Below are 12890 nucleotides of genomic sequence, written 5' to 3'. Positions count from 1 at the left end.
CTAAATGCTGGCTGGGTTAAAAGTCTTAAAGGAGCAAACCACTGCTGGTTTACTGAGAGCTCTGCAAACACAGAACCACTCACCGTTAACACCCTGAAAGCCTGCAGGAGCTCTCACCTTGACGAGCTCCGTAAGAACACCAGCAGGAACACGGGCAACCCCAAGCAAGTTCCTTCAGACCTTAGCTGCAAGTTGGATCAGCCTGTCCTGGGGATCCCCCTCAGAAAAGTCTTGCCTCTGACTGATGTACACCACTGCAGAGAGCTCCTGCACCTCCGACAGTAGCTGTGGCTCCTCATCCAAGAGTGGGGGAGGTATTGAGAAAGAGAAGGCAGAATCAGGAAGTTCTTTGGACTCAAATGCTTCACACTTCCTCCTGGGAAGTCTAAGAATTAAATACAGCGTTGTAGGAGCTTAGTCATGAACAACAGCTCTGTGCAGAAGACAACCTGCCCTTCTCAGCAGTCCTTGTATGCAGTGTTTAGAGGAAGTAGACATTTATTCCTGTTCTTGGGAACAAACAGGAACAAGAGCAGACAGCTTATATCTCCCCCTGCTCCCCACCGACTCCCAGAACCATTAAGTGTTTTAGACATAGCACCATTTCAGTGAAGGAAGTAGCTGGTATCACTTTCTTGTTCTTTACCAACTCCTCCGCTACCCATAGATCTGTTTGAACTGGTAGCACTCATTGCAGTAGCCGTTGCACTTGGCATTGCCATAGTGATCACAAGCAGGGGCTCGGCAGCGTTGCTTGGGGGGCTCCTCTGCAGTCAGGTCCCTGGTAGTCCCTGATGGCGGAAGCTGACCAAGACGCTGGCACTCCTGGCACAAGTCATTGCTTCTGCAGGCCAGGTTGTTTCTACATGAAGTCACTGCACACTGTCTCTTCTGGCTACTCAACGCTGCTCGCTGCAAATCTCTGTGCTGTCCCGCTCTCTTGAAAAAAGTGAAAACATGTTGTCAGTTGCCATGCTGGCAGCACAAGTGGCTTTTCATTTATTTTCAACTCTGCTAATGGTATGTATAGGTAACCACTGGGGGTTGTTGCAGACACATGCTTCTTCTGAGAAGTACAATGCCAAGAGCCAAGCTGGGCTTTACCAAAGGAAACGACAAATTCTTGCATTTCTTCGGAAAAAAAAATATTTTTTTACCTTTGGTAACTCTCAATTCTTAAAGGGCCAAAACAAGCCAAATTAAACAAAATCTGGAACAAAGAAAATCTGCAATGGGCTCAATGAAAAAGGCAACATAAAGTGGACTGAACCCCTTGATACAGTTGCATAGCACTAAGGGTAAGAGTGAAAAACTCTTCCCACTTGGTGAACAAACCAACTGTTTGTCCAATTGCTTCCATTGCAACTGCTGGTAAAATCCCAGCTGAGCTAAAATGGAACATGGCCATGATAACCCTAAACTGAGAACAACCTGGGCTTGGCAGTGTTAGGTTTACAGTTGGACTCAATCGTCTTAAGGGTATTTTCCAGCCTAAATGATTCTATGATTGTATTACTTCTAGGAGAGCTGCTCCCTTGCACCCAGTAAAAATCATGAGATACTCTACGCTTGTCTTTCCATGATACCTAGGATGTACTCATTTGAAGATTTTCTAGTATGCACCCAGACTTGTTCTCACAAGAGAAAAACTTGCAGCGCTAAACAAGAGAAGTATTTTGAGAAGCTTGCACTTACTTCTGGCTGTCTCACCAGCTGTTCTTCTGTCCTCCTGGCTTCCTGAAATCGCTGGTTCTGAGCTTTAATGAAGCAGTTCTGACAGTACCCCTCGAGCATCGTGTTGCCCAGGGTGCCACAGTCACGCCGCTGGCAGGACACAGTGTTACGGAAGGTGGCAGCGGAGGTCCCCGTCTGACCCACTGCTGAAGACTTCCTCTGAGATCTCCTCTGGTGGCGTAGCAAAGCACTGTCTGCAACGCAAAGTAAGGACAGGAGGAGCTTGAATGTGCCCAGTAGATCTGATAACCCAAAGAAACTCTGAAAATCTCCCCAGCTTGAAAATAAAAATTAAACAAGAAATCTTCAAGCCTCAGACATAGGTTTTGGACAATCCTGAGCACCCTCAGTTCATGCACTTTCCTCCACGTTACCTAAATTAGAGAGCTAACACAGTGTGATTTTCTTACCAGAAGTTGTTGAAACAGCTCATTTGGGAAAAACTTGCTCTCAGTGGGAAAAACTATATCCCACTGAAACCAAGAGGAATTTCACCTTTGGCTTTAGAATGTCATCTGTGATCTACTCTGACACTTTCCTTTCAGCGTCCCCCATTTCAGGTGTATGGCGTAAACAGAGACACAGCGGCACAGAGCTCAATGGGAAAAGTGCCTTAGGCTTTTTAGTCTCATGAAGCAATCTCATACATTCCAAAATGAGAAGGAAAAAAATCCTTCATTGTGAACATCGCTGGAAAATAAGCTATTGCAAGCTGGCATAGAAGTTCCCTAATTTGAAAGCATGTGGAAAGTACAGCATTGGCACACTTGTCAGCAATGAAACAGTCTTAAGTGATAACCAACAATACTTTCTTACGTGTGCCTTTCACCCTCTGTACCCAAGGGCTCTTTGCCTCTGTAACAGGGCAGATTAAGATTTCATGCTGTGATTTATTCTTCTGAAAAGTACAATGCCAAGCTGGGTTTTACCAAAGAAAACCACAAATTCTTTCATTTCTTAGAAAAAAAAATAATATTTTTTATCTTTGGTAGCTCTCAATTCTAAAACGGCCAAACCAAGCCAAACTAAAAAAAATCTGGAACAAAGAAAATCTACAAAGAAATATTACCTTTTTTGAAGGCCTGCCTTTAAACACACATGCACATCCACACACATGATATTAACAAGAAAGATTTCATGGTACATTATAATAATACACTAATAAGTTACTCCAAAATACAACCACATTATCTACAGTCAACTTCTACTTGCTCTGCTTAAAAAGGCAACTTCAGTAATTTCTCCAGAGCATTACACCTGTTACATCCAGAACCTACTCAAATTCATCCCAAGTTCTTTAAAAGCCTTGCTACCATAACTGGTTTTCAGTACCATCAATACAACAGCATTTTCCTCACTGACCCCTGGGCTGTGAAGAAAATACATACTAAACCACAGCTGCAGTGGATGGTGGGGACAATCAAAATCCACCCTCTCCTGAGTTCATTTTGCATCCCTGAAAAATGATGGGCAGTTTTAGGTCAGATTTCAGAGATTTCCCACACTGCTACCGTATGCCCTTTTATGGGATAATAATACCAAAAAAAGTATCTCCTCCTACTGCTGCTTCTGCTCTACACAGTTTCCATCACCTCCCGCCCTTTTAGCACCCAACGCAAGCAAAGCTTCATAGCTCGAGGAGGCCAACCCACAGTCCAAGTGTGCCAAAGCTCATCCCATCATCCCATCTGCACTTACCATGGTTTTCCCTGTACTCAAAGAAACACAGCGTGCAGAAGCCCTCGTTTTGCGATGTCCCAAAAAACTTGCAGCCAGGTTTCCTGCAGAGGTTACCTCCCCTCCTCTCCTTGGGAGGCAGCACCGGTGGCAGGGGCTCCTCACCGTGACTGTTGGGAGCTTGATGGCAGGAGTGCTGGAAGAGGCTCTGAGAGATCTGAGACGGATCAGATGTGGATCTCTGGTGGCACGTGGGCAGGAAAGCAGGGTTGCCATTCGAGGATCGCTCTGTAGACCTTTTGAAGCAAGTGCTGCACGTGCCGTTGAAGGTCCTGTTGGCCTTCTGATGGCACACCTTGCATGTGGCATAGTCTAAATGATGTTGGTCATCCAAGTTGTTGCGAGGACCAAGCTGTCTGGAGTTGTAGCAGCGTTCGCAAAGCCCGTTGTGTTGCACATTCAACGTAAAGGGGCAGTCTGGCGTCCGGCACTTCATGGCCGTGGTCTCGCTGTATAGGAAAAGGCTCGGAGCAGTCGGAGGTGCAGAACGAGGTCCTGTTACAGGCCCTTCTGATGTCCATCCTCCAGGCTCACAAACATCCCCACGGGAGGGGCCTGACCCAACTACCTTCAGTTTCTCAGGTGCTGCTTTGGAGGTCTGCTTTCTTCCTTTGCTTCCTTGGGACCTCCGCTCAAAGCACTCATGGCAGTAGGGCTGGGTGTTCACAGACATGTAGAAAGGGCAATTCGGTGTCTCACATTTCACCTGTAAGAGGGAGAGCTGGGAAATAGACAGCTCCTGTCTGTTCCTGGAGCAGGTCTCTCTTCTTGCAGGTTCCGTGTTCTCCTGCCACTTCTTGTACTCATGCTGAACCAGTTGAAAGTAATCGTCCACAAGGTTTATTTCTTTGGGTATGTTGCCTTCATCCAACCTGACAGCCAAAAAGGAAAGATTGCATCAGTAGTTGCAAAGGGCAGATGGTGGGGGTGGAGGCAAACAGAAGCAGTGTGGGGAGGAAATGTAGATTTAATGCACATCCATATTACTCAGCTAGAAGATCCAGGATGTTAAACTGTTGCTGTAAATGGAAATAATTTTAAAAGCAGGTGTTCAGTGATGTCAAACGGAGACTTTCACATCTAAAGAAATGGTCTGACACAATGCTAGACAGAAGTATTCTTAAAAGGATTTTCTAGATGAGTGTTTTCTGTCTGAGAGTTGTTTACACAAAGAATATGGATAATCTCGCAGAACTGAAGAGTACTCCAAATCCTGAATTCCTCTGAAGACCAGGGCACAGCTGAGCAGAGGTTACAATGGAAGGCCCTTTTCTTCACCAGTCCACAATAAGAACAAGACTTTTCTGCAATGGGGTCAGCATTCCTTAATACAGTTTATCATGAGATCTGCTCCTGGTTTTGTCCTGTTAGGTCTGTATCTACCAGTGGAATTCTTCAAACAAACTACGTGGCTTCTGTGTGGTGCATGTAACTCCAGCATCCACCGCACCATCCCTACTCTGCCCCCAGCTGCAGAGAAAACCCCACACCAGAGCTTTGCTGTGCCACAGCTGGCAGGATGAGGAGCTAGCATTAGTGGTAGCCCTCCAGAATACACTGTGCAGTGTGGCTAGGGAAGCTCAGTTGCTACTCTTAACGTATGCATATATCCTTTGGGTAGGAGGACTGCAGGCTCCTAAAGCAAAACCACCCAACAGCATAAAGATACCTCCCTGTGTGGTAATGGAAGCAAAGACAGGGGATACAGGGAGTCATGTCCCTTCCACAGTCATGAAGTGGCTGGGCAGACCCTGCTGCCAGCATCTCCTAAATGTGAGAAGCCAATGGGTGCCACCAGCTGCCCCCTGCACGTTACTGACACTCAAACCGTCTTGGCGACAAGCACAGATGCTGATTCCTCCACTGGCCACAGCTTCCTTCCCACCGCCAGTCTGCAACAGCTCAGGATGTCAAGGCATCCGTGCTAAGAACGCACCACTAAGTACTTTCCCTAGGACAGCCAAAGTTATACCAATTGCCCTTTTTTATGCAATATGTCCTTACATAAAGTGCAAGAGTTCAGTCTAACTAGTTCCTGGGTTTAACTACTTTTCAGTCACCCTCCTGTGTAATCTAAAAGTCAGGGAAACTAATCCACTTGGATTACTCTTCTAAAACACTAGTTTCAGTCTGCTATGTCTGAAGACATTTTTTGCCTTTAAATTTGAGACTGGTCTGAGCTCATATCACTTCAAAGCATGTCAACAGTAATGCAAATATTTCATTTTTCAGAGGGTAAACACGTGTGCGACTGTGGAAGGAAGGAAAGTCCAAAGGAACCCACTGGGCTACCCAGCTTCTCCCACTTCCATAAACAAGACAACTTGGAGGAAACAGGAATGACACTCACTTTGCAGCATTAATTAGAAGAGTTGTACCAGGATCCCAGCCTTGCACTGGAATTTCTATCACTATCAAGTAGTCTTTTAGCAGCTGCTCTTTCTCCCTCTCTTCTGCATCTGTCAGAAAGTGCACAGTCAGATCCTCAAATCTGCCTCGTTCACTGGTGACCAAAGGAACAGCCCGGATTTCTGTGGGGAAAAAAAATATGGATTAGCATATATATATACATTTCACCATGCAGGAGTAACCACAAGAGGAAATACATGGATATGTAATCACTGCTGCTGAATTTTGGAGAGCAAGAACAGTTGGCCAAAGCAACCAGTTTCTAAACAGTGACACTGCAGGAGGACACAGACACGTCTGTAGCACAAACCCAGCCCCGTCTCAGAGGAGTTTTAGTTTAAACTGGGGATTTTCTTCTCAGTATGGGCAGCTTTGTAGTTCTTATTTTGTAGTAACTTTCCACGGGATGACGCCCTAATCTGAACCTAGAGAACCGCTATCCATTTAGGAAAGATGCATTAAAAATGGCAAAGCATATATTTCATTATCCCTGCCAGATAGCGGTACACTGCTATGAGACCACGTGCCTCAAAGCTTCTTCTCTTATGATGAGGCATGGAAAGGAGGCCAGAACACAATGAAGCAGAGGCTGCCCTTTGGCTGACTCCAGCCTTCAAGCAGTTCAGTTGCACTCTACTTTCAACCCGTATTTTGAAGGCAACCTTTAGTTTCTATTCAGATTTACAACGTTGTTCCTGCTCACATTTTAAGACAATATTCCAAACGAACCTTTTACATTTATCTTAACGTTAGAAATGCAAATTTAAACCAGATTATATTTCAAATGCTTTATCAGTGCGATTGAAGAAGCAACATAAATACCAAACAAGGCACTTGAAAAATACCTGGCCCACTGTCCTTCAGAGTCACTAGTGGTGTAAAATGCATATTGTCATAGCCAAGCACAACTGGGTATCTGTAGCACTCTTCAGCTGGCCAAAGGAGAGGCAAGTAAATACCGCCAACGTTCAGAGGAGCAAAACTGGAGCCTGACTCTAAACTTCTCACCACTTTATCTGCACGAGGAAGAAAAAGAAAACACAAATAAACACAAATAAGTATGTGATACAGGCAAGAGAAAGCATATTCTGGGTGTTTCAGAACAATTGCTGAAAACACCCCATTCTGAAACTCCTCTGTCTGAAAACAACGATTACAGAAATAATAATACTAACGCAGCACAGAATGACACAGTGAGATGATTGGGTAGGCAGCTCACCTGCGAGGACAATGATTGCCCTTCTGAGGATGTTAGCAAGGATGAAGATGTGGATTTCTTCCAGTGCGTTATATGGAAGCTTGTTTCGAGCCCCAGATGTTTCCGGGGAGGTCATTTCAATGAGGTATTCCCACTCTTCCTCCCAGTTCTGAGGAAAGAAACATCTGTTTCAGAAACATGGATGTCAGGAACCAAGTGCTCAGAGTAATCACATTTTCGCATTTCCTCCAAAGGAAGATTATTTCTGCTTTTCACTAATGGCAGGATCCATGAAGCCAAAAAGCAAAGCAAATCAGTTAAGCAATGCTGGCAAGCACTCAGAAAACAGCATCATTCCCTCAGGCTGCCTTACCCGTGTGTCGAAGTGGAGTCCTGTTTCTACAAACTCCTGTGATTTAATAGCTTCCCGCTGCCAGCGGAGCTTAAAGTTCCTTGTGTCAGTCTCCCTGAGTGCACTAAACAATGTTTTTCTTAAGACGAGGTCGATATCTTCAATACCCCACATGTACTGTGATGCAGCATGCATGAGGCAATTTCCATCACCTGCAAAAAAAGAAATAGCACCTTGGGTTTAGATGGTTACTTAAATAAAACACCGTAAGCATGTGGGATGATATATAATGCCCTGTGCACTTCTCTCTAAGCCTTGGACAGGAGGGTTTTAACAAGGGCACAGTCTCTGTTCCATCACTGGTTAGTGTTAAGCTGTCATTCAGCAGTGCCCCTTGTCTATCATACTTAATTTTGACTGATATAATGAACTAAATTTTGGGGTCAGCTGAAAATGTCAAACATGGTTGAAATAGCTTTTAAAGACAACAGAATCACCCTAAAATTACAAAAGAACATGTAAATCTCCCTCATCAGTGTTTACACAAATACAGTATGGGGTAAAGATATGGAAATCACTAAGAGAATACTATAGTGATACCAAATCTCACACCCTCTGACAAGTACTGCAATGAAAGGCTTGGGACTTGGCTGTGCTTGATTGAAGAAATGTAATAAAAAAGAGACAGAAAGGGAAGAGTAGGTGATTTAGGTGAAGCAATCATAAGAACACCTCTTGCCTTCCTCTCAGAACCGACAGTATGCTGGGCTGCTAAATATTTTATTTAGAAGATTGTTTTTAAAACAAAAACTTTAAATAAGTGAAAAATGTAATGATTTGCCTTTCATTTAGACACTGTATTTGCATTGAAATCGTCCTCTTTACAGGTAGGAAGGAAAGCAATATGCTGTAATTCCAGAGGGGAAAAAACTGAGAATCAGAGGAGTTAACTGACTTAATTAAAAGCTATGACAAAATTTGCCTATGGCTGGGTTTCAAATTCTATCTCTAGCCCTCTTCTTCAAAAGGGATATCTTCTCTGAAAAGGAGACATCAAGAATCATTGCTGTCAGATCCTCAGATTCAAAACTAGGTCTAGTTTTACTACAGTGGCAAACAAATTCACCCAATGCTGAGAAACCACAGCAATTTCCTTGGAATAGAGGACATCAACCACTGTAAAGCTACTAGATTTTTCTCATGTGGAAAAAAATCCCATGCAAAGAACCACCACAAAATACTTAAAACTCGGTTTGCCACGTGTATTATGTGCTCAGTTAAACCATTGATCAACACTTTTGCTACTTTTTCTGTGAAACTGCAGAGGAAAACCTACCCTAGATACTGAAAAAGGTATCATTTGAAATTTCATAAATTGTTATGGACTCAGTGCATATCAGGTTCCTGCAACTGCCTTCTGTTTCAACCGCTCTCTTGCAAAGCTTACTTCAAGTCCACAGTCTGCTTACTTAAGCTCAAAAATCAGGGAGCAAATATATAAGACTGAAAAAATGACTGGGTTTCCTTCTGACCAAGAAAGACGGCATATTAATCCAATGAAAGTTTTCACTTTGCAAAATCTAGAGCAAAGATAAGATTATTTTTTTTTTCCCTCCCTCTCTCTCTCTCTCTCTGAGAGCTCTACTTTCAGTTCTTCAATTGAGAAGCGCTGCCCAAAATTCCTTACACAGCACTTGGAATTCCCCCGCACCGTTTGACTACCAATTGAGCAACAGTAGTACTTTTTGTTCTGCGGTGAGCAGGGCTGAGCAGCGAAGCCTCCCTCGGACTTTCCCAGGGGGTGTGGCTCGGCAAGCTGGAATGAATGCCGATTCATTATACAAGTGAAATCTCTACAGCCAATAGGTGCTGGAATTTGAAATGTTTTTTTTTTCTAAAAAAAAAATAAAAATGACAAAACACAGTTTCAATTTTTATACTTCCTACTGCTTTCCTTATATCCTCCATTCACATGTCTGCAAAGAAATACTTGGTGATTCAAAAGGGCTTTTTTAATTAAAAAACCCCACCTCTCCAGAAACTCATATACATATCAGGTAAAATACATATCGAAAGATCCTACAGGAGATATTTTCTCTGTTTTCAACAATTACAACCTTCAACAGAAAAAACTCAAAATTTTCTAAAGAAAGGCCACTGTGGATGGAAAGAACAAATACATCCCTCTCACAGCTACGAGTTAAGCAGCCAAATGCTTTAAAAAATATCCTTCATGCCACACAAGAGACAAAAAAAAAAAAAAGTTATTTTCTGACGTTATACAGGACTTCTCCAGGTTTCTGTCTCTTCTTTCAGGGATGCTCTCGTTCAGCCCAGCCTACTTTTTCCCTGCTGCAAAGGTCCCTCACTGCAACTACTCTGCATAACTGCAGCTTCCCAGAGCTGCTCCTTCTACTTGTGCCCTTATTGACCCTAAAGCTCTGAACTGAAGCTGAGTTCATTGGCTGTGTGGGGTACAGGGGGACCACAGACTGAGCCCTTGCTTTGCCTTCCCTCAACCTGCTCTGGTATTTCAGTATCTTGCACCTTGGTACCTCTGCTCATGGATGGGATCCAAGTCACCAGTACACAAATTGTTCCGATTTGTAACACTGGCCCACAGTCATAAGAAAACGCAAGAGGTCGCAGTCACTGGATATAGTGTTGTCAGCCACAAGGGCCTGTCCAGGCGCTGTTAACCCCTGCAGGACTCATATGGACAGGAGGTGGAGGATTTTAAAACTGTGGCTCTTTGCCCTGGGCAAAAATTATGCATGTTGTCCATTTCCCTAGTAAATCTCTTAGACTGTATCTCTTGGGGTGAAGTTTTGAAGATGTGACTTTTGGAGTGATGTTACCTTCCCAGTACTTATAAAGAACTGCCTGCTCTAGCTGTAACTCCAGTCCTCCTAGCAGTTCAAAATTACATGATCTCCATGCACAGACTAATTACAGTCAGAAAAATTTTACGCCAGTGGATAGGTAGCCCACAAAAGCTCACAGGAAGGTCAGTGCCTCTACAACAGTTACAGTGACACACGTTATGATCAGGCTCTTCTAGGTCAGGGCAGTGACATCTACATGGTGGTTCTATTTTTATGGCTTTTGTAGTATACAGCTGTGTACAATCAGAATGAGAAATACAGTAGAACTTGGACCAGGAAGAATGTGGACTAGGAAGATAAGGGAAATATGTATAAGTAGATATGGAAAGAAGCATCCACAGAACATGACATAGGGACTCAACAAGGCTACAGGTCCACCACACCCAGTGTTCTATAACCACTGTGATCTGCTCCTTAAGCAAAGAATATGTATTTTCCATGTTCTTGGAGTCCTCACTGTCCCACTCTGCCTTCCCAGTTCAGGACAATCTGTGCTGTAGGGAATCCTGAGTCTGAGTTTGCAGCTGCGTGACTGTAAGTCACAGCCATTACCGAACCTTTCCTCCACTGAATGTGAAATGCCCAGAGACTCTCACAATCACATGTAAGAATTTCCTGCTCAAGACTGTGGACACATGTAACCTGTTTAGGAAATCTTTGCACTACAGCTGTACCTCTTAATTTCCAGCACTTGATGCAATACACACAAAGTAACCCAAAAGCCAAGTCCTAAAACCAGCACTGACCCTTGAAAGCAAAGGGCACTGCAAACTCCGTGCCACACAGTCACACACGTGGCAATTACTGGTGAGCCCTGAGGGAAGGCAAGAGCTGGCAAACCCCAGCAGGTAGATGTGGTGGAAGCAGCTGGTGGCCACAGGATGCTGAGTCCAGGGACAGCGAGGTCAGCTTCCCAGAGGCTTCATGTTCCAGGATGTTCCCATGGACATCGCTGTTAAAGCTGGATGAGAAAGTGTATATTGCCTGCCAGCTACAAGGCTTAAGGCAGGATATTGACTTCTGCTATATATACACGGGAATGCAACCTCATCACTCAAAGCATCTGAAGTCCCCTCTTGCCTGGCATTAAAGGCCGTTCAGCACTTCTGACGGGGCAGCCAACGCATAGCAGAGTCAGATTCATAGAAAGGCAATGGGTTGCAAGTCAAGTCTCCTGCCTGATATCTTACTCTGACATGCCACAGGTTATTGATATTACGAAAATACCTGTGAAATTCATAACGTTGTGATACAGGCAGGAGTCTGCTACAGTCTCACCTGGACAGAGTTTTAGCTTACAACATTAAGATTAAAAGGCAACACTTCTTTAAAGCCGTGTTCTTCTGCTTCAGTAACGTGAACCCAGATGCTGTTAAAAAAGGTGCTACATTCGTACTACCTGTTCTAATGTGAGTGCAAAGACCTGCTCATAACTTACCGTTAGTCTTCAAAGGAACAAGTCTCCGAACTTCCATGCACCAGTTGAGCTTCCTCTGGCGCTCCAGCGAAGCCTGGGTGGCCTGGTCAGTCAGGGCCTTCTGAAGCATTTCCCGAAACTGAGGACAAAACTGGCACGTTCTGAACATTTCTATGGTGTATCTGTGCATAGTCCTGAAGTGGTGAATTATTCCACTGGGGGGTTTGACCAGATCTTCAGGCATCCTCTCTCTAATCTTCATGGCTTTGAGCATATTGCTCTGATACAAAGCCTGAGGAAGGATGTGTTGGCCAGCCATGTTTCTAGAAGACCTCTGAAATGAAAAAGGATCCTTTGTTAGTGTCCTTGCATCACAGCACTATCACTTCTGCAGAGACTGAGAAGGCACTTTCAGGGATGGTATTCATGCTGCAGTTTTGTATAAAACGAGCAGAAGGCGGGTGCAGTCCACTGAGCCCTATATAAATGACGATTTTTAAAGCTCATATGCAGCAGCCTCTCTGTATGAATCAGATACAGCCACTGATCAGTTTATTCCAATCATTTACTGTGATCATTTACTGAGATATTAAAGAGAATTTATTTATAACTAAGGAAATTGTATCATTGTTCAAAATAAAAAAAGCATTTAAATCAAAGCAGGGATAAAAGAAGGTAAGATCAAGGGAAGGGAAAATTATCCTGGAAACTTGACTAATTGATAATTGCATAGTGTAATCCCATATGAACTTGTTGAACTTTCAGCATGTTTCAAGCTGTTGTTTTGATAATATGCCAAAAAAAGCAGATAATGACCATTTCAGATTTCCACAGCCTGTACATTCTGAGAAGTGATGCTTGGTACAATTCAAAAAGAGCCCCAAGAATTACATGTCATGCTAGTATCTGTCCCATACTTACAGTAGCCAAAGATGGCAAATGAGGAATTTGTTGCAGAGCAAGTACTCAAACACAGACTTATGTTACTCTTCTTGAGCCTCCTTACGTTTTGTGAGCAGTAGAACTACTGCACAGAGGTGCTTGTGCTGTGTGTGGGGGTGCAGGCCTCAGTGCTGCTATTACTCAGCGCTAAGTCAACATAGCTGAAAAAGCATTTCCACTTGGCTCAAAACCCCCAATATTTTTCCACAGTGGGAC

At 43.8% G+C, this 12890-nt stretch overlaps 1 protein-coding gene across 1 annotated transcript; it reads right to left on the bottom strand.

Moving 5' to 3' along the window:
- Nucleotides 1–657: 657 nt before the first annotated feature.
- TNFAIP3 (tumor necrosis factor, alpha-induced protein 3) lies at nucleotides 658–12051 on the bottom strand. Its single transcript, XM_009867063.1, has 9 exons — nucleotides 11754–12051; nucleotides 7452–7642; nucleotides 7100–7247; nucleotides 6726–6896; nucleotides 5822–6002; nucleotides 3433–4343; nucleotides 2677–2681; nucleotides 1711–1887; nucleotides 658–939 (listed from the first exon to the last, which is right to left on the bottom strand). The coding sequence occupies exons 1-9, from the start codon at nucleotides 12049–12051 to the stop codon at nucleotides 658–660; spliced, it is 2364 nt and encodes a 787-aa protein (XP_009865365.1).
- Between the last annotated feature and the right edge of the window lie 839 nt (nucleotides 12052–12890).

Source organism: Apaloderma vittatum, unplaced genomic scaffold (assembly GCF_000703405.1).
Source record: "Apaloderma vittatum isolate BGI_N311 unplaced genomic scaffold, ASM70340v1 scaffold10023, whole genome shotgun sequence".
Lineage (NCBI taxonomy): Eukaryota > Metazoa > Chordata > Aves > Trogoniformes > Trogonidae > Apaloderma > Apaloderma vittatum.
The sequence above is the reverse complement of the archived record's forward strand: the minus strand, read 5'-3'. Positions and strand labels throughout refer to the sequence as shown.